The 18,689-nt window shown below is 36.8% G+C and overlaps 1 protein-coding gene across 4 annotated transcripts in view; it reads right to left on the bottom strand.

The window, feature by feature from the left end:
* pde9aa (phosphodiesterase 9aa) overlaps positions 1 to 18,689 on the bottom strand; it is a 40,486-nt gene that overhangs the window by 12,511 nt on the left and 9,286 nt on the right. For all 4 annotated transcript variants that reach the window (XM_007241741.4, XM_049484874.1, XM_049484873.1 and 1 more), the window contains exons 2-7: positions 15,787 to 15,857; positions 15,605 to 15,682; positions 14,217 to 14,260; positions 10,257 to 10,311; positions 8,976 to 9,046; positions 1,287 to 1,371 (exon numbers count right to left, since the gene is read on the bottom strand). In XM_007241741.4, coding sequence (XP_007241803.2) covers positions 1,287 to 1,371; positions 8,976 to 9,046; positions 10,257 to 10,311; positions 14,217 to 14,260; positions 15,605 to 15,682; positions 15,787 to 15,857 — 404 coding nt within the window. The remainder of the gene's footprint in view (positions 1 to 1,286; positions 1,372 to 8,975; positions 9,047 to 10,256; positions 10,312 to 14,216; positions 14,261 to 15,604; positions 15,683 to 15,786; positions 15,858 to 18,689) is intronic.

Raw genomic sequence — 18,689 nt, 5'->3', positions numbered from 1 at the left:
AGACATCGTGTGCTAGTGAGTGATCACTCTCTCTCTCTACACACACACACACACACACACACAGAAGCCTGGACATCACAGGCCTCCTGATGGTACAATGAGCAACAGGGCTTTTTCTGAACCATTCCAACCCTACGCAAAAGATTGTAACAACCCAGTACACTATTCCGGGACTCATCCGGACCCGATCCATCTCTCGCTAATGAGGAAGTGCAGGCGGGGGGAAGAGAAGAGCATGTGTGTATTAGTCAGCTCATTAAGACTCAGTGGGGGGCTCGAAGCAGCCCGACTCTGTTATTCCCCTTATTAAGAGCCAAACTGAGCACTAATCTAATGTCCTCTCATTATAGACAGAAGCACAAACTAGCTTGTAAATAGCATGTAGACTAATGAAAATGAATCGAGGGAGTGATTGTGCTGTTTCCTCTGGGAGCTGCTATGACAGTAATATGATTACCATACTGAAAATAAATCAGAAAAGGCTTCTTTGAATGCCTACTTATTACTGCAAGGACTCTGACATCTGCCACATGCATCACCCTTAGTAACTGTCCTCACTCACTACCTGTTGTTGTTATTGTAGGATTTGTAGGATTTACTGAGTAATAATTTATTCTGTAACAATTTCCCTTTCAGGACAATAAAAAAACTGCATAATAAAAATGAATTAGATAAATAAAATGAGTATTATTATGATCATAATCCGTATTACTAGTATTACTACTAACAATAATAATACTACACTTAATTCCAAAAGTCATAGAACAGCATGGAAAGTAATGTGGGTGCCAAATGTCACATGTGTACCTGGAATACCTCATAGAAGGCATTATTACCACAGTGGACAGTGCAGTCAGTGATAAATAATCATGGGTCGTGCAGCAAGACAACGACCCCAAACAGACAAGTCGTTCTAATAAAGAATGCTTAAAGAAGTATAAAGCTAATGTTTTGAAATGGCCAAGTCAACGTTCTGACCTTAATACAATCAAAATGCTGTGGAAAGTGTGGAAAGCCCTAAAGTGAGCAGTTAATATGAGGGACACCAACAGAATCCTAGAGCTCTTTACGGAGGACTTCAATTTGCACTCTTCTTTAAGGGCCTGGACTTCGTCTTTATTAGCATTTTGAGGGTGATTGTAGTAATCACAGTATAGTAAAACTTATATATATATAATTTGATGTATTGGTTTTCGCTTTTTATTATTTGCTCACTTAATATTATTTTCAGTCCTGGTGTGTTTTAGTGGGATGGGAAAGGGGCTGGAAGGTGGGCTGGGACTGACCTGTTGTTCCTGGAGGCCATCTCCTCCCTCAGCTTCTTTATGTCACTGCGACATTTCTCGATCTCCACCACCTTCAACCCCTCCACTGAACAGAGAGAGAGAAAGAGGCATAATAAATACACACTGAGAGATCTAGCAGATTAGAGAAGGAAACAAAGGGACAGAGGGAGCCAGTGTGTGTGTGTGTGGGTGTGTGTGGGTGTATATTCACATGAGAAAAATTAAGTAAGCGAACTGCAAACCCAGAGGGTTTTATTGCAACACACACACATACACACACACACAGGACATAATGGTTGATCTATTGCAGCTTCCTGTAACTATAACAATTGAAGTTACAGCAACTCCTGGCTCCTGCAGTTTCCTGGCATTTTGCCACCCTGCTGCAGAGGAAGGTCCATCAGCCAAAGGAGCCGAGCCAAACACACACTGCACCTCTACACTCTATTCTAATATCTCATATCACCCCAGCACCTTATCACACCTCTCGGAAATCGTATTTCAGATTCCAGTTCCTGATATCTTTACACCCCATTCAGCCTCATTCAGCTCCAATTCATCCTTATTTAACTCTATTCAGACTCAGCTCCAGTTTAGCTCAGTTCAAACACAGCCCAGTATACTTTAGCCTTGTTTGGTCTCATTTAGCCCAGTTCAGCCCCTTTCAGCATAGTTCAGGCCAGTTTAGCCTCATTCACCTCCATTTAGCCTCAATTAGTTTTCAGTCATTTAGTCTTGTTCAACATCCTTCAGGCCAGGTCAATCCAATTAAACCCCATTCCTAATTGGACCAGTTACTCCAATTTAGCTTATTCAGCACCAGGTTAGCCTCAGTTAACTCTCCACTCAGTCTCAAAAAGTACATTTTAGCCTTGTTCAGTCTTTTTTTGCTATATTTAGCCTTAATATATTGAGACTTAACCAGTCTCAATCAGCTCTCTTCTAGCCTTGTTCAGGCTTATTAATCTCAGTTTATCCCCAAAACAGTCCTGTTCAGCCACATTCAACCTTGTTCAGCTCTGTTTAGTCCCATTCAGCTCCAGTTTAGCCTCCTTTAGTGTCGATTAGACCAGATTAGCCCTGATCAGCCTAGTTTAGGCCAGTTTAGCCTAATTTAACCTCATTCAGCTCAGCTAAGATCTGCAACATTCAGATCAATTCAGCCTTAATCAGTCCAACTCAGCCTTTTTCATCTCTGTTAGTCCCATTCAGCCCACAGTAAGTCCCATTTAGCACTGTTCATTCACTTTTAGCCCCAGTTAGCCTCTTTCAGACCCAAACAGTCAGCATTTAGTCTCATTTGGTTACATTTTAAACTTATTATTTTTTCTTATTTCTATCCCAATTTACACATGTGAAGTCAGACTCCGCCTCTTTTTGAATTGCTGCTGATGCAGCATTGCCAAGTAGCATCACAGCGCACTCGGAGTAAAGGACAGCAACTTGGTTCCGATACATCAGCTCACAGATGCCTTGTGCTGATCCACATCACCCTATAGAAGTGATGAGGGAAAAGAGCGCCATCTACCCACCCAGAGAGAGCAAGGCCAGTTGTGCTCTCTCAGGGCTCTGGCAGCTGATGGCAAGCTGCATGACGGGATTCGAACCAGCGATCTACTGATCATAGTAGCAGCACCTCAGTCTGCTGGACCACTTAAAACCTTGCCCTGTACAGTTTTAATCAACTCTAGTTCCTCTCCAGTTCAGTCCGGTCAGCTCCATACAGTCCTATTCAATTCAGTCAGCCCAAATCAGTCTTAATCAGCTCCAATCAGCCCAGATGATACACTCTGTCTGGAATGCAATCATGTTGGGTTTCTTCAGTCTTCTCCTCAGTCCTCTGGTGCACATTATAATATATTGATAGACAGCAAATTAATAGCTTGTCCCGTTTTTTGACAACACACATGCCTACTCACTGCATAGATGTCAGCCCATATAGCAGTGCTTCTCAATCAAGGTCCTGACGCCCTCTAGCACCTCTCTGCACATTTTAGTGCTTTCTTCCCCAACACACCTGATTGAACTAATCAGTTTATTGATAAATCCTTACAGAGTAGCAGAAGATGTGGCAAAGCAGTAAAACCCTCTAAAAATTCAAGCGCATGGTATTGTGAAGGCCAGGATTAAAAAAAACACTTCTTACATATTTTTAATGGTATACAGCGGCTTTAAGCTAAGCTATCACAGCATCACTGCTGCTTTTCAATTGCTGTCATTCATGGTGAATCTTTTCAGAAATATTCTGAAAAGAACAGATTGCTATGGAAACAGTAAGTGGACAGAGTTCTGACCTTTAGTTTAAAAAGGCTGAGAGTCGCATGGTGACTCAAACGTTTTCAAATTTGACTTCAGATTACATATCGGCACCTTTAAATGTCTCAAAATTTGGCATTTTTTTGTTTTCATAGTATTAATATTTCTGAAAGAATGGATCAGTATAAATGCCCCAAAATTACATTAACTTTCATTCAAAGTTAAGAATTTTCTGCTCCGGTACAGTTCTTTGCAAGGGAGTTAACAAAAAAATAATAAACAAAATGAACAAACACAAAAAGCAGAATTTATAAATGTAAAAGCAAATATATGAAAACATGAGAATCTAAAGAAGTGTGATATAACATGATGATAATGATAGAAATTTAAAAACAAGTAGCAAACAAGTTAATTAAAAAATGAAACCACGTTTATTAAAGACAATGACAGACAGACTAGAGGAAGACTAAAAAAAGGATATAACCTTCACAAAAATAAACTAGCTAACAAGCAGAAAATATTTCAGAAATAAAGGGAAAAAAGTAAGACTTACATAACAATTTAACATACAATCAGTAACTACTGATTATACCCATGTACACGTTTATAACTTAAAATACTATTCATAGGAGAGAGCAACGCAGAAAAATACATTTATGACCATTATACACCATGATGTTTAATTTAGTGCCCCATTAATGTTTTTAAAAAGCCAGCAAACATAATAAGTGTACCCTTATAACATTGCCCACCCTATCAACATTTTATCAACCTCTATCAGAATATCGTACTGTCCTACTGAAATCCATAAAATAAACACATGCACTCAAAGGTACTTACAGTTAATGCATAACACAATGCCTTACCCAGTGAAAACCATCACGTCTAGTCATCTGCTACTCCTGCTGTGTTACCGAGCAGTTAAATGCAGCCCTGACGTCCCACAATATTCAAATATATTTCTCAGCTGGAATTATAATGTCTCATTACAGAGATATACAGAGCTTTACAGAGTAAAGGCCACCAGCTAATAGCTGTGTTACCCTGCAGTATAGAGCTGACAGGCAGCAATGTGGGACTCTGGCATAATTTCCATATATGACAACTACTTTATTTCCTCTACATTATTGTGGGTGGGAGCTGTTCTCCTGTCTGTTCTCCTGCACAGGAACAGTAAGCACCTACAGATGCAAATTTTAAACAAATGATCCTGGTATCACTTTCTAAAGTGAAAGACACAGTCCTTTATTAATGTTCCCGTACTTATATAATATAATATAATATAATATAATATAATAAGATAAACATTTTCCAGAGTGCAGTCCTACTAGAATTTTTTTAAACATGCGTTTGATACAAATAAGTATGTATTCTTAGTTAGTCTGAAATACCATAAGATACTTAATATTAATAAATAATTAATAAATATTAATAAGGACCTAGAGAACTGGCTGTAATTGATGGAACCATGAATTCTGCTCGCTACCAGAAATCCTAAAGGAGAATGTCTGGCCATCAGTTTGTGACCTTAAGCTCAGGTGTACTTGGGTTCTGCAGCAGGACAATGAACCCAAGCACACCAGCAAGTCCACCTCTGAACTCTCTCTGGAATAACCAAGTCAAAGTCTGAGTCAAAGATGCGTTGGCATTAAACCTATTAAACCTATTAAAGTGAAAGTTTTTGGATCTCTGTGAAAATATAAACTATACCACTAACCTGAATGGAACACCACAATTCTAAAAACACAGTTCCACAGCTCCACAGCTCAATGCCCCTCTAGGCCACACCTGACATGGTGCCAGTGGGCACTGTGTGTGTATGTGCATTTGCACATCTGTGTCAGCACATCTGTGTAGCTGAATGCATTTATTGTTAATATTTGTTCACAAATATTTGATAAAATGCTGTAAGCTGTTCAAAGAACCTTGAAGAGTTATAACAAAATACGTACAGATATTTTCACATATTTCAATAAGAAATTCCAACAATAACTATGCTAAAAAGCTAACCAGCCCAAAAGCAGCTCACTGATACTGAATTGTCTATAACTGTATGAGAATCTCTGTGCATGTGGAAATGCAGGAATAGGATGGCTCAATAGGAGCTAAGCTTCCCATGACCTATTTCTGCATTTTATAACCTCATTTACAATTGTGCACACAGCACCCTGCCTGTGACCATTCTGTTGGGTACAAAGCTTTTTAAACTCCACTAGAGTGGTGAAAGATAAATGAGATACTTCCTTTTTAAAGAAGAGCAGGGCCTTTCAAGTTGTGCCTCATTAGGCCAAGGTTTGCAAACCCCGATCCTGCACACTTCAGTTCAGTTCAGTGCATTCCCTGCTCCAACACACGTCCTCTAATTCATAATTGATCAAATCCATCACAAGCTGAATCAGGTGTTGTGAGAGCATGGAAAACACAGAGCGTCACAGTGCTAATGACCATGTCCAGGTGTGTGTTCCAGTTAAAAATGAGATGCACTCGGCTTTTCAAACGTAGAACAGAGGAACAGGACAACAGCTCTCTGAAGTCATGCCATTTTCCTGTCAACGTCATCCCTAAATAAAGAATAAGGCATTTTGCTCTATGAAAAAATAATGGCGGTTTTGAAAATCATGTTTAATAAAAAAATGTCCAGGGCTTTTGTTTTTTTTGTGAGTCTTTTGTGTTTGTTTTGCATCTGAACATCATTGGAAGGTTATCAAACAGTTGAAGTATGAACAGTGGCATAATCACCTTGCTCTTTATTATTTAGACCAATTGGTACTTTTGGCAGTGTGGGCAGTGTGCCAAGTCCTGCTGGAAAATTAAATCTTGACTTCATATAATGCAATGGACCAACATCAGCAGATAACATGGCTCTCCAAACCATCACTGACCATCAGCAAATCATCAATGACATCTTTTATGGAGATGCAGATTTCATTTTCCAGCAGGACTTGGCACACTGCCAAAGGTACCAAATGGTTTTATATAATATTCTAATTTCTGAGACACTGATTTTTGTTTTTTTAGAGATCAATCTGTGTGTTTAGGTGAACAATTTGTGTTTTTGTCACAAAAGGGTTTTGTGTTTTATTATATTTTATTATAAAACACATAGAACCACTCTCTATTATTATATTAGGTTTATTTAAAGCATTAAAGCATTATTATTTGGGTGCGTGGGTATCTCTATTTGCTGCATTTAAACATCTAAAACTTGTGTTTCAAATTTTTTTAAGCCATATTTATTCATGACAAAAAACCTCATGCTCACCTGCAGTTACCCGGAAGCTCCAGGTATAACAGACAACCGAGAAAACAACCCCAGAGCAGCTGGAGCTCTGATTAGCTGTGATAATAAATCTCACACTGTATTCAACTGAGTAAATAGTCCGTTATTAGTTCTCGCTCAGCGTGTGTGTGTGTGTGTTATCAGCTCCAGTGTGTCACAGCAGACATCACACCACCACCACCATCACCACCAATTTCGCAGAGTCTGTTACATAAACGATACCAACTTCCTCTCTTTCCCTTCCAAACGCACAAGATTGACAACTAGAGTCAAAACAATCTGGCCTGAAGACGCGGCGCAGCTTTGTCCTCCACATAACGCAGTGATTCAGAAGCAGACGGCTGTCTGCACTCTGCTGAAGCACAACAGTGTGGAGGCTCCGCAGAGTCACTATAAATAATTCAGGATATAAACCAGTGATTCAGGGCGTTAGACATGCAAAGCTGATTGCATGAAAATATAATGAAGCATGATGCAGCTCTCAGACATCTCTTCTCATTTTTACTCGACTGACTCACGTCTTATAAATTATAGCAGAGTAATACCATAAGGAGATTGCTGAAAGAATTTTCTCATTTTGTTCAGTTGAACCCTTTTCTGGAGATGCTGCCACCTTATTCTTTATTAAAAATGGATGAATAATATCATCACAGGCCGTAAGTTATCCAGACGTAGTATTTTTGTGTGTGTCATTTTCTTGCTTTTTGATTATCAATTTTAATATATTTTATTGTTTAATCATTTTAAAGGCTTTTGCTTATGATTTTTGTTTTTGAATTTTATCCCTGTTCATGTAAAGCATTTTGAATTAGCCACCGTGCCTTGCTTTGTAATTAATGCCAAAATAGCAACTTTACTTAATTTATTAGCTTTTAATAGAAGTCAGTGTATAAAGATTTGATTCTAATAAATTTTGGACTATTTCCATTGGTTCATTTATTATGAGATCTTGACACAAATTTAAAAAATGGCAAAAATAATGTTTATCATACTTACATTTTTCAAATTAAGAAACACCTTTTTTATACAAGACAAAGGTTTGATGATTTCATTTATAAGGGGAAAAAATCTATCTAAAAAAATGTCCCTGTGTGAAGTATTTGCCTCTTAAACCTAATAACTTTGTTGAAAATTTCATTTCCTGCTTTAAGGAAAAGGTCAAATTTTTTCCATTTAGAATGTCTGATGTCTGATTATCAATTTACTGATTTTTTGGTTTCATGTTAAGGCCTTCTTGCTAGCTGCATTAAAAATAATAAAAACAAAACTTAAAATTGTTCTCCTGAATGTGATTTTTGAGTCAACTGAACAAAATACAGTGAATTGTACTGTAAACTATAGCAAACTAATTATCTCAACTAACTTTATTAAGTTTATTGTTAAAAGTTGGTCTAACTAAATAATTTGTGTTGGCAAAATATACAAATTGTAGTTCAACCCTAATTGAGGTGAGGCCAAATACTCTGCACTACTGCACATGCTCAGTTTGACTTTGCAGTTGAACGAGGTGTTCTGGGCAATTCTGCAGGAGTTTCCACCTCAGATTTCTAGTTGGCACAATTGGTGGCATTTTTCCTAAAAGCTTGAGTTGCCTCAAAACTCAAAAATCTAGTTCAGTAAGTTGCCTTGAGTTTTCTAAACTTTTTTATATTTACAGTGTACTAGGTATCTATCTTTCTTTAACACGACCTGTAAAATGCTGATGAGGTACAATACAGTACCTAACGCAGCACTTAATTTACTGTGGTACAGACACTGTGCCAAAACTCCAAAAAATATACAAACAATATGTGTATGAACTGCATCAACAGAGCCACATTATCTCCAACATGGTTATGGGAGTAAAAGCTTTCTGCTTTAAATTTTTGGAGCAATAAAACATTCAAAGTCAAATTTTCCATCTAAATTCTCTGGAGGTTTACTGACAATATCATAGCAAATATGAACTCATGCATCTGAGACAAGACCACGTAAGATCTGCAAGGATAACAACGCCAACACACCAGCAGTACAGGCAAGTCAGTAATGTAGCAGTAGCCCTGAGCATGACAAAGCTACAAACCACAAATGCTATCCAGCAACACTGATGCTTTCTTGCTTTCTGTTCGGTGAGCTGCTCCTGAGGGTAAATAAAAAAACAACACATGACTCACGCTCCACTCTCTTCTCCAACATGGCCAAGCGGTTGGTCACTTCAGTCTTCAGCTCATTTATTTTAAAAGCCCTGCAGAGAGAAAGGGGGAGGGAAAAAACGAATAAATCAAGTTAGCTATTCATGAAAAAAACAAAACCTACTGTACACAAAGATACACAATACCAAAAACTGTTCATTGCATATAAGCTATAGTAAACTGAACGAAAAAGCTATTTTTTCTGACAGTAAAAATCATATTGCTAAGAAAAATGGTAAGATAGGAATATAGAAATACTTCAATATCTGTAGTATACAAATAAGTATCCATTGTATGTGTTTATGGTATCTTTCTATTATCTCGAAACAATTGGGATAAATTATATTGTTGTAATTTTATTACTGTTTTACGCCACTGATATATAATCATAATATAACAGGATAATAGTGCAGTCATATTGTTTTAAAAACAATTATTTTTAATTATTAATACTTTTATAGATTTATGGCTTTTACCAGTCTATTCTACTGGCATGAACAACAATAAAAAAAAACTCTGAAATAATTGGAATACATTTTTATTATTTGATTATTATTTTATATGTATATTTATTTTTTGTATTTAATACAATAAAATAATAGTGCAGTTACATTGGTTTAAAGAACAATAATTTTTAATTAATAATAGTTTATAAATGTATAGCTTTTGCCACTTCATGCTGTCAATCAGAATTTGATTTACCAGCATTAACAACTATTTTAATCCTTTTTTTTTGGAGAATGGGCAATATCAAGGTCAAACAAAATGGTAACATCTGTATATTCCATATATTTTAAGATAATAATATAATGAAAGTCAATAATTTTTGTGACAGACCTACTCAAAACACCTTTATTAAAAATGGATCCAGATCCTGATAAAACCTGATTTCCCAAAAATCCCATCATTTTTCCACCTTTTTTGATCTTCTGCAAAGAATCAAGTGACATATCAAAACTACTGCCAATTACCAAAATACTGGTCATTGTAAACTGCCACAACTTCCACAGCAGATGGACGTTAGATTATTAAAAAGTACATTACAGTAGCACCCCTTTAATATTCCTTAGCAGTATATATGCCCCATATAGTTGCAAATAAAAAAAAAGTGGATGGAAAATTTCTGAAGGCTAATTTCTGACCAACTGTAGCCAGGCTGACCACTAAGCTGGTTATACACAGCCTACAGGTGAAATGCAGAAAGTGGTTCTGTGTTAAATATTAGCAGTATTAGCAGCAGAGAAAGAGAGAGAGGGTTAGTACCTGGAGAATTGCTCGGCTACCTGGGTCAGTACATTCTGAAAGAGTTCTTCTTTATCTACGAAAAGATACAACAGCAAACAGAGTCACGACTCCATATCCAAAAACAACAACACCACCATCACACAGAGACAGGAAGCGATAGAGCCTGGCAGACACAGGCAGTACAGACGTGAAGGGTTAAAGAACCAGCAGAGATGGAGAGTTAATATGAGCAGGAGAACAAGAAGGAGAAGCAGGAATACATAAATCTCAATTCCAGCTCACCTTATCAGGCACTACCACACAATCTCAGCTGCTCTGGTCTGTGTTAACAGGTCAGTTGTCAATTTTAGTTCCCACAGAAAAAGAGAGAGAGAGAGAAAGAAAGGGAAGAGAGAGAGAGAGAGAGCCCTGCTAACAAACACTCGCACTCTCGCACATGCCAACATCTCTTCTGCCATTGGTCCACTCAGGGCTGGTGGGCAAAGTCCACTCCGAGAGACCAATAAAGCACAGAGAGCGCCACGGACGGCACAGACTTCCTATTGGCCGGATTCCAGGGCACATTCTGTTTCTTCTCTACATAACTCAGTTGCAGCAGAGGTCAGAGGTCATGCAGTCACTCATGAACCAATACTCCCCCCCCTCCCCCCTTGTGAAAGTCACAAAGCGCTCAAACACGACCGCCAGGACGTGAGCCTGCACTTTTTCCAGCTCTGAATCTGTTGTTTGCACTGAAACAAATCATTATATTTATAAGCAATGTGACACAGACTCTTTTATATGGACATCTAAAGATTTTTAAGAGCAATAAGGGCTCTACTGTAAATGATGCTCTCATGGCCAGGGATTATGATTCACACTGTTTTTCAACATGCACTATATGGAAAAAAGTGATGGGACACCTGCTAAATCATTGTTTGCTCCAAAAAGTCCCAAATGTCCTGCTTTTGTAAAATAACTGTCTCTACTGTGCAGAGAAGGACTTCTATAGTTGCTGTGAGGATTTCAGGATTATGTGTATGTGCATTATGTGCGGTGGTTGGTGTGGCGCAGTGGATAACACCACAACTTGCCAGTGAGCTACCACATTGTGTGGGAGACTGGGGTTCAATTCCTGGTTTGGGTGACTGGGTGCTGTGCTGCACTAATAAGAGTCCTTGGGCAAGACTCCTAACACTACATTGGCCCAACTCTGTAATAGAAATAAATGGCGTAAAATATGCATTCAGTGAGAAGAGCAAGAGAAGAGCTTTACTACAAATAAATGAAGTTCCTCTAATTGTGCACATAAAAATTACATAATTATATTTGTGCATAATGGATGCATTAAGGGGCAAATCATTTTTTTTTCATACATTAGATTATTGTGCAATTTTTAAAAAAATAAAAAAATAGGTATGTTCATTCTTTGTGGAGATATAATGACCCAAATATTATCAAACAAAAAATATTATCAAACTATAATGACACTTTAACATTGCATGGATATAGGAAATATATGTGAAATTTACTGTATATGACATATAGCTTTCATGACAAAACAGTGAAGCACAGCAGCATTTAGCTCTTAGAGAAGACTCATTCCTGTCACTCAATGTGTGCGTGATCTGAGCATGCTTTTATCCTGCATACACCCTTTTCCCAGTCTGGTCAGAACTGGAGTTCTAAAACTTGACATTTACTAGTGATAAAAACTCTATCAAATGAGCACACAGCCCATAACCAGTCCCAAACAGCCCATAACCAGATTCTGAGTAACGTTTACAGGATAATAAATGCCATTCCTGTTCTCACTACCTGCATCTTTACAAGTGTTTCTGGTGAGAGTTCACATCAGTCTGTAGGTTCAGTCAGTTTAGAACTGGGTGATTAAACACCTCAAATATATTTTACTTTAAACACATCATTTTGCATGGCATTGCTTTTGTTCTACTGCTGCCGCTGGGTATTAGACCTGTACCTGTCACTGTCAAAAAAAAAAAACATATCTCCAAAACACATTTTTGACAAAATGTGAAGACATGCTGTGATGATACAGTAAACTAAAAATCATAAAAATTGGAAATATATGTGTTTCTTTGGATAGTGATGATATAAAAACTGTACATTATCAAATATTGGCAAACCAGCTGCAATTCCACTACAGAAACAGACGTGTAAGTGTAATGTACTTTTTAAAACACCTTGTAAATGTTCTTTACTGATTTAAAGGTTATCCAAATTCACAGATTTTACTAATATGTTTTTTATGTAACTTAAGTCATAGATCATAATGTCATCATGAATCAATGGGTCTAAACTGCTTTGTGCCAAATTAGAGTAAATTTACAGCTGGTGAATGCATTCTTATTACTTGGATTATTAGTGCTCTTTAATGTGTTGTAATTCAAATGTTTTCATTTTATTTAAATTGAGAAATTTCTTATTTAACTAATTTATTGAACTCGAATCTGAACAGAAAATGTGTGTTTTTATGTACAAACCAAAGTGCCAGTGTGCTACAGGTACTATAGTGCATGATTTGTCACTATTGTGTTTTTGTAAATATCCTAAGGCATTATCTTAGAAACTAATTTTTGATAAAACCAAGCATGTTTTAATACATAAGGCTCTGAAAACAAAGATTGGGTGACAGACTTTTGTTGACAGTCCAAATGTGATGTTTCTATTAAAATCTTTGCTATAATAAAATTCAGTTAAGAAACTCATCTTCAACTCACACTCACACTGTGTCTAACTGGAGAATTCATGTGGCCATCATCTACCTCTCATCTGTAATTGGTGGATGTATGTGTCAATCATCTACCTCTCATCTGCAATTGGTTGATTCATGTATCCATCTCTGTTATGTGTGAAACTGACCAATGAACACTCAGAATATCCATAAGGAATAGGAAAGATTTAAACCCAGCCTTCCAAATAAATTAGCTTTTTGGAAAAGAATCAGGTTCTGTAGAGTGATGGAGCCTCAGTCCTTATTCATAGCCTCGTAACTTCAGATCTGAGTCACATTTAATAATATAATCATATAAGAATTCATCTATAGAGTAGACTCACACCAGTTCATAGATCCCAGAGGGTTAAAAAAAATAAATTGTTATATATACAGTAAATCTGTGACAAATCAAAGCAATCAGAAGCAAATCAGAAGCAACCAAAAAATAAGAGAAATAAAAACACATTAATCGTTCTTTGCCTGGTTAAGTGTTTTTTTTTAGACTAAAAGGATACCTCTTATACATGATCATAGTCATGCAAGAACCTAATAGGTCAATGTAAGGTCAATGTATGTATATTATTTCAACTCAATCTAGAGCACTTATTTTAGTTAATTTGTGTTTAAAAAATTGACACAACATAATGAAAGTTTTTATTGTTATTTAATATTGTATTTTATGAAAATATTTTAAGTGGAAAAAAAAAGATATCTTACAAAGATTTGCAAGTGATTATTGTTTTTATAACAATTTTTAATAATCATTTTTATAAAAATTAAATGGAACCTACAGTATTGTAATCTAAAAGTGTAATTGCTTTGCATTCACTGTCCCTGCAAATATATAGTAAACTGCATTTGCTTACCGTAAAAACTCTTGCTCTTTATAGACTTACAAGCTAGCCACTGTAGATGTCACACAATCTGTCTGTTATTTACATTGTATTAACATTTCATGATGAATAAACCAACAGAAATGCTCCAAAATGACTAGAATGTAATACAATCTTTTCACACTGATTTTAATTTTAAAAGATAAAAATGTTGTCTTCTTCTGTAAAGAATTTATATTTGAGAGACCATATCTAAATGCATTTACTGTCAATGCAGTCATAATATTTCACTTATTATGTTTCACACATTTAAATTGCCAGATGTAGCCAATTATTAGAAAATATTAGCATACATTAACATACAGGTTCAGAAAACCCCCTGACTCAAAAGTTACCATTCCACAGATATAAAGATCTTTAAAGACTTACCGGCCAGTTGTCCTCCGGTATGGGGAACCACTTTGTATGGTGACCTTTAAATACAACAGGAAACACACGGGTGTCACACAACAGCTGCTACCAAACCAAAATACGTCTTCATCTCACACACACACACACACACACACACCACACACGCTCTCTCTCTCTCTGTCCAGGGAACTCTCACTGCCCTCTAATCTCTAGCTGAGCTTCCCGAGTGCTACTGACTGCAGTATGACTGGCCTGATTGTTTTCTGGCTGGGCTGTAGGTGGTGATTACTGTAGGACTGCTGCTACTGTTACTGCAGAGTTTATGGACAGCCTCTCAGTGAGTCAGAGTCATTACACCACTGGACGAGCGACGACACTCTTCTTATTTCATATCAGCTCAGATCTGTTGTGTACACAAGAGGGCAGGTTTGAATATGACCCTGAGATAAGAGGCAGGAATGCTGTAAAAAGTCAGGCCTTGTGTGAGTGTTTGTCCATCTATATGGAAATACAATATAATTTCCATATACATATTGTTAAGGTCAGTTCTGCAGTAGAGTGAGTGGGATGAAGCAATTTGAAACTAGCACAGACACATTGGCAAAGGTGTGAAAAGTATTGATATTCATTACTCTGTAGGTAGAAGTATAGATCCAAGGGTTAAAATGACTTCTGTAGAAGTAAAAAAATCAGCTTGAGCTTTTCTATTTTTCTAATCTACTCAAGTAAAATACTGTAAAAGTATAGGTTTCAAAAATTCGTAAGGTATAAAAGTAAAAGTAATGTAATGTAAAGGCCACCCCTCCCCAAAACACATTTTTCTAAAAGCCATAAAGACTATAATGTTATATTACAATGTTAATGTTTCAGATTTTTTTGGGATAAAATTTGGGATACACTAGGCTCCCTAGTGTTTCAGCTGCATATATGCTTATTGAAAATTAATGTATTTTAGTATACTGTAAATATATTAAAGTTAAAGCTTAGTTGGATCCTTGTCTCCTTTGTTCTCTTGAGTCTCTGCACGGATATATCTTCATACTAGGCTACATACGTCTGCAATGTTCTTGCTGGAGTGAGTGTGTGTTTGGGGGGTGGGGTGATGGGCGTGACGTGTGCAGGCGGGATGGATAAACCAGTATAAACCAATAGGGTGTCAGAATGGTATATGTTTATACTTCTCTACATGCAATCACAATCAGATTCACTCTATCCGGATGGAGAGATTTATCTGGATAGGGTTTTTCTGAACAGTGAGAAGCAGGAATGAAAACAAACTGAAATTAAATAGGAGTAACTTTCCCAAAACCCACTTCTATGCCCCTGATTTTTTAAAGCAGTATACAGTATTAACGTCTGCATATACAGCATGCAGAATACAAGTACAGGAATGTGTCTGTGTTTACCTTTCTGAGTTGCTTGGCATGGTGGGGTTGATGGAGACCATGGCTCCAGTCGAGTCCACCAATGAAATAGTGGTATTCCTGTCAGAACAGACACATACAAACGCTAAATATGGGAGCACTTCAACTAAAGAGGACAAATTAACACACACACACACAGAGTCATAGAAACACAATCATGTTACCTGGGCAACCCTGCAGCTGTGCAAAAGAGCTCTTTGATATCACAGGGACTGCAGAACCGACTGAAGACCACCTAGAATAGACAGGAAGAGCACACACAGGACAAATCCAATGAGTTCTCAGCATCTCCTTCAGCAGGTAATAGAATGGCCAAAGCAGTATTTTACCACAGCAGCTTCTCAGCAGCTACTTAGCATTTATAAAGCCTAATTTCTTTAGGTCTTTATGTTACATAACAAAGACTGGAAATAACTCGGTTTAGTAATATTGGATATGCTGCACCGTTAAATATTTTAACGGTGTTAAAAGATTTAGCTTACATGTAGTTAGGTGGGAAAATTCACTTAAAGCATGTTGCAATTAGAGGTGGACGAAATGACCTTAAAAATATATATTTCTGGGTATTTTCAAGATAACAATATTTCTGGCAATATTAAACAACACAGAAAAATATTTTAAAGAATATACTACAGCAAACCAAACTAGAACCAAAATCAATGGTGACTAATTAAGTCTAATTTTGTATTAAATACTATTATACTAATAATGTAACAAAATAAATCATGTAACATAACAATAATGTAGTATAGCAAAAAAATAGATGTATAGAAAAAGGAAAAAAAAAACAGAATATTAAATATATATATATAGTGATATATAAAATATATAAAGTGCAGAACATTTAGTGTATAAAACATAAATACCTTTCAATAACAGATGCTTTCAAGACAGAATACCACTATTATCACCATATGAGTTACTGTTTTAAGATATTTAGGGATTGGAACAAAATATTGATATTTTTATTGAAACAGTTTAAGCATTTTAGGCTTTCTAAGACTCGTCCTACAGTTTGACTTACTACGTTTACTGCTTCATAATTGCTTTATTACTGCTAATCAAATGAGAACTAAAGAATATTGGTTGTTAAATTCTGTGAAACTGACCCCAATAAATCCATAAATCCAACAAATTCCTGGTATTTGCTTATTTAGGAGTATTTTATCCTCTTTAGTAACACAGATTGTGTAAAGTATCATAGAGAATTGTCTTGTCTTGTAATATACAGAGTATTGTAGAATCACAATTTCGAGATGTCCTGTGACTCCTTTCCGTACTCCTAGTTGCAACCATAACTGTTGAAACTGTTGAGTACAACCTGTTTGCTGTTGATACTAATAAATTCACACTTTTATTATTTTCCATGACATTTAGTGTCTTCCAGAGGCAGATAATATCTGAACATCATTTGTAAGCATTAATATCATGATATATTGGATTTGGACATGTTGGACATATCAAAAATTGTTTTTTTCCTGTGGCATCATTCAAAAGTACTGTTCGAAGCACATTTTTCAGAGTGTTTGTGAATATTTGTAAATGAAAGAGTTAATCAGTACTGTGATTTACTAATATGTAAACCTTTAGTGTAATAAACTAATCAAGAAATGATGTTTAGGATCTTCACATACTGATAATTCTTCAGGCCAACCGAGTACATCTTTTCGTGACCAAGCTTCCTTATATTTATAATGAGCTATCTCTCTTTCTCTCTCTCTCTCTCTCTCTCTCTCTCTCTCTGTGATAAATTGTTCTGCTGTTAAACATGTGGATCTATTGTATTGATCAGACAGCTCGATATATAACAATGGTTCAGTTATAGCTTGTGGAGATGAAATATGCAGTTGTGTTTGACAGTATAAACTGATTTGGAGACTGCATTCAGAAAGATCTGCTCATTTAAATCATGCTTCATTAAAATGTGCCAAAGCAATTGAAAAAATGTAATAAATTATAATAAAATGTTTACAGACTAGAACTTATTTTCACACATCATAACATAACATAATATGAAAACATGATAAATTATTACCACCCACAGTGGACAGTGCAGTATGTGACAGGTAATGATTGTGACTGGTGGCATCTGGCTAGAATTGTCCATCCACGCATCAAGGTTAATGCAGGAAAACTCACATGCATATCTCAGAGGTTAGAGCAGCGTTCTTTAGCTTTAATGGGACATGGCAAAAGTCATGAGTCCTAATGAGTGGTATTTGGCTGTGTAAACTGGGGAGAAAATGGGAAAAAAATTAGAAATAAAATTATATAAAAGCATCCCAGCATTGAGCTGTGAAACTGTGTTCTCTGGAATTATGGTGCTCCATCCAATACTTTTGGGATGAGTTGGGGATTTGGGATGAGTTGGGGTTAACAGTGATGATACATACAGCATGTATAATGCACGAGAGATTTCTTTGGGCACAAACTGAAGGCACTTGATCTTGTAAAGTGGAGACTGCTTGAATAGTAATGTCGAACAGACACGTGCATGTGCTTCAAGCTGCTGCATGGGGAGCTGAATTCCAAATTAACTCTCTTAATTGATGGCTTGTCTTTGGATTTACAATCAAGGCTGAGAGCCAGCATTCCTCTGACCCACTTATGCAGAAGAGTCTGCTTCTGATGGCATCGACAAGAACAACAAAGCTACACAAGCAGGTGCCAAACACAAGCATGACTGCTACTGACTGAAGGAAATAGAGAGAGAGAGAGAGAGAGAGAGAGAGAGAGAGAGAGAGAGAGAAAGGGAGAGAGACAGAGAGAGAGAGAGAGAGAGAGAGAGGGAGAGAAAGGGAGAGAGAGAGAGAGAGAGAGAGAGAGAGAGAGAGGGAGGAGGGGGGATGTTCAAGGTTTACACTAACAAGGAGTGTTATGTCTAATCAATAAAATAGATCCACAGAGGATATTAAACACCAGAACAATCACAGGCACGTGTTCTCTCCCTCTGCTTCACTCTGTCACGCTCTTCACAGTTCACACACACACACACACACAAACACACACATAATGAAGTTGCTAAATTATTGACACCTGTCAGCAGTTTAATGCACAGGAAATAATT

The sequence above is a fragment of the Astyanax mexicanus genome, chromosome 11 (genome assembly GCF_023375975.1).
Source record: "Astyanax mexicanus isolate ESR-SI-001 chromosome 11, AstMex3_surface, whole genome shotgun sequence".
Lineage (NCBI taxonomy): Eukaryota > Metazoa > Chordata > Actinopteri > Characiformes > Acestrorhamphidae > Astyanax > Astyanax mexicanus.
Note: the sequence above shows the minus strand (reverse complement) of the source record. Positions and strands in the feature narration are given on the sequence as shown.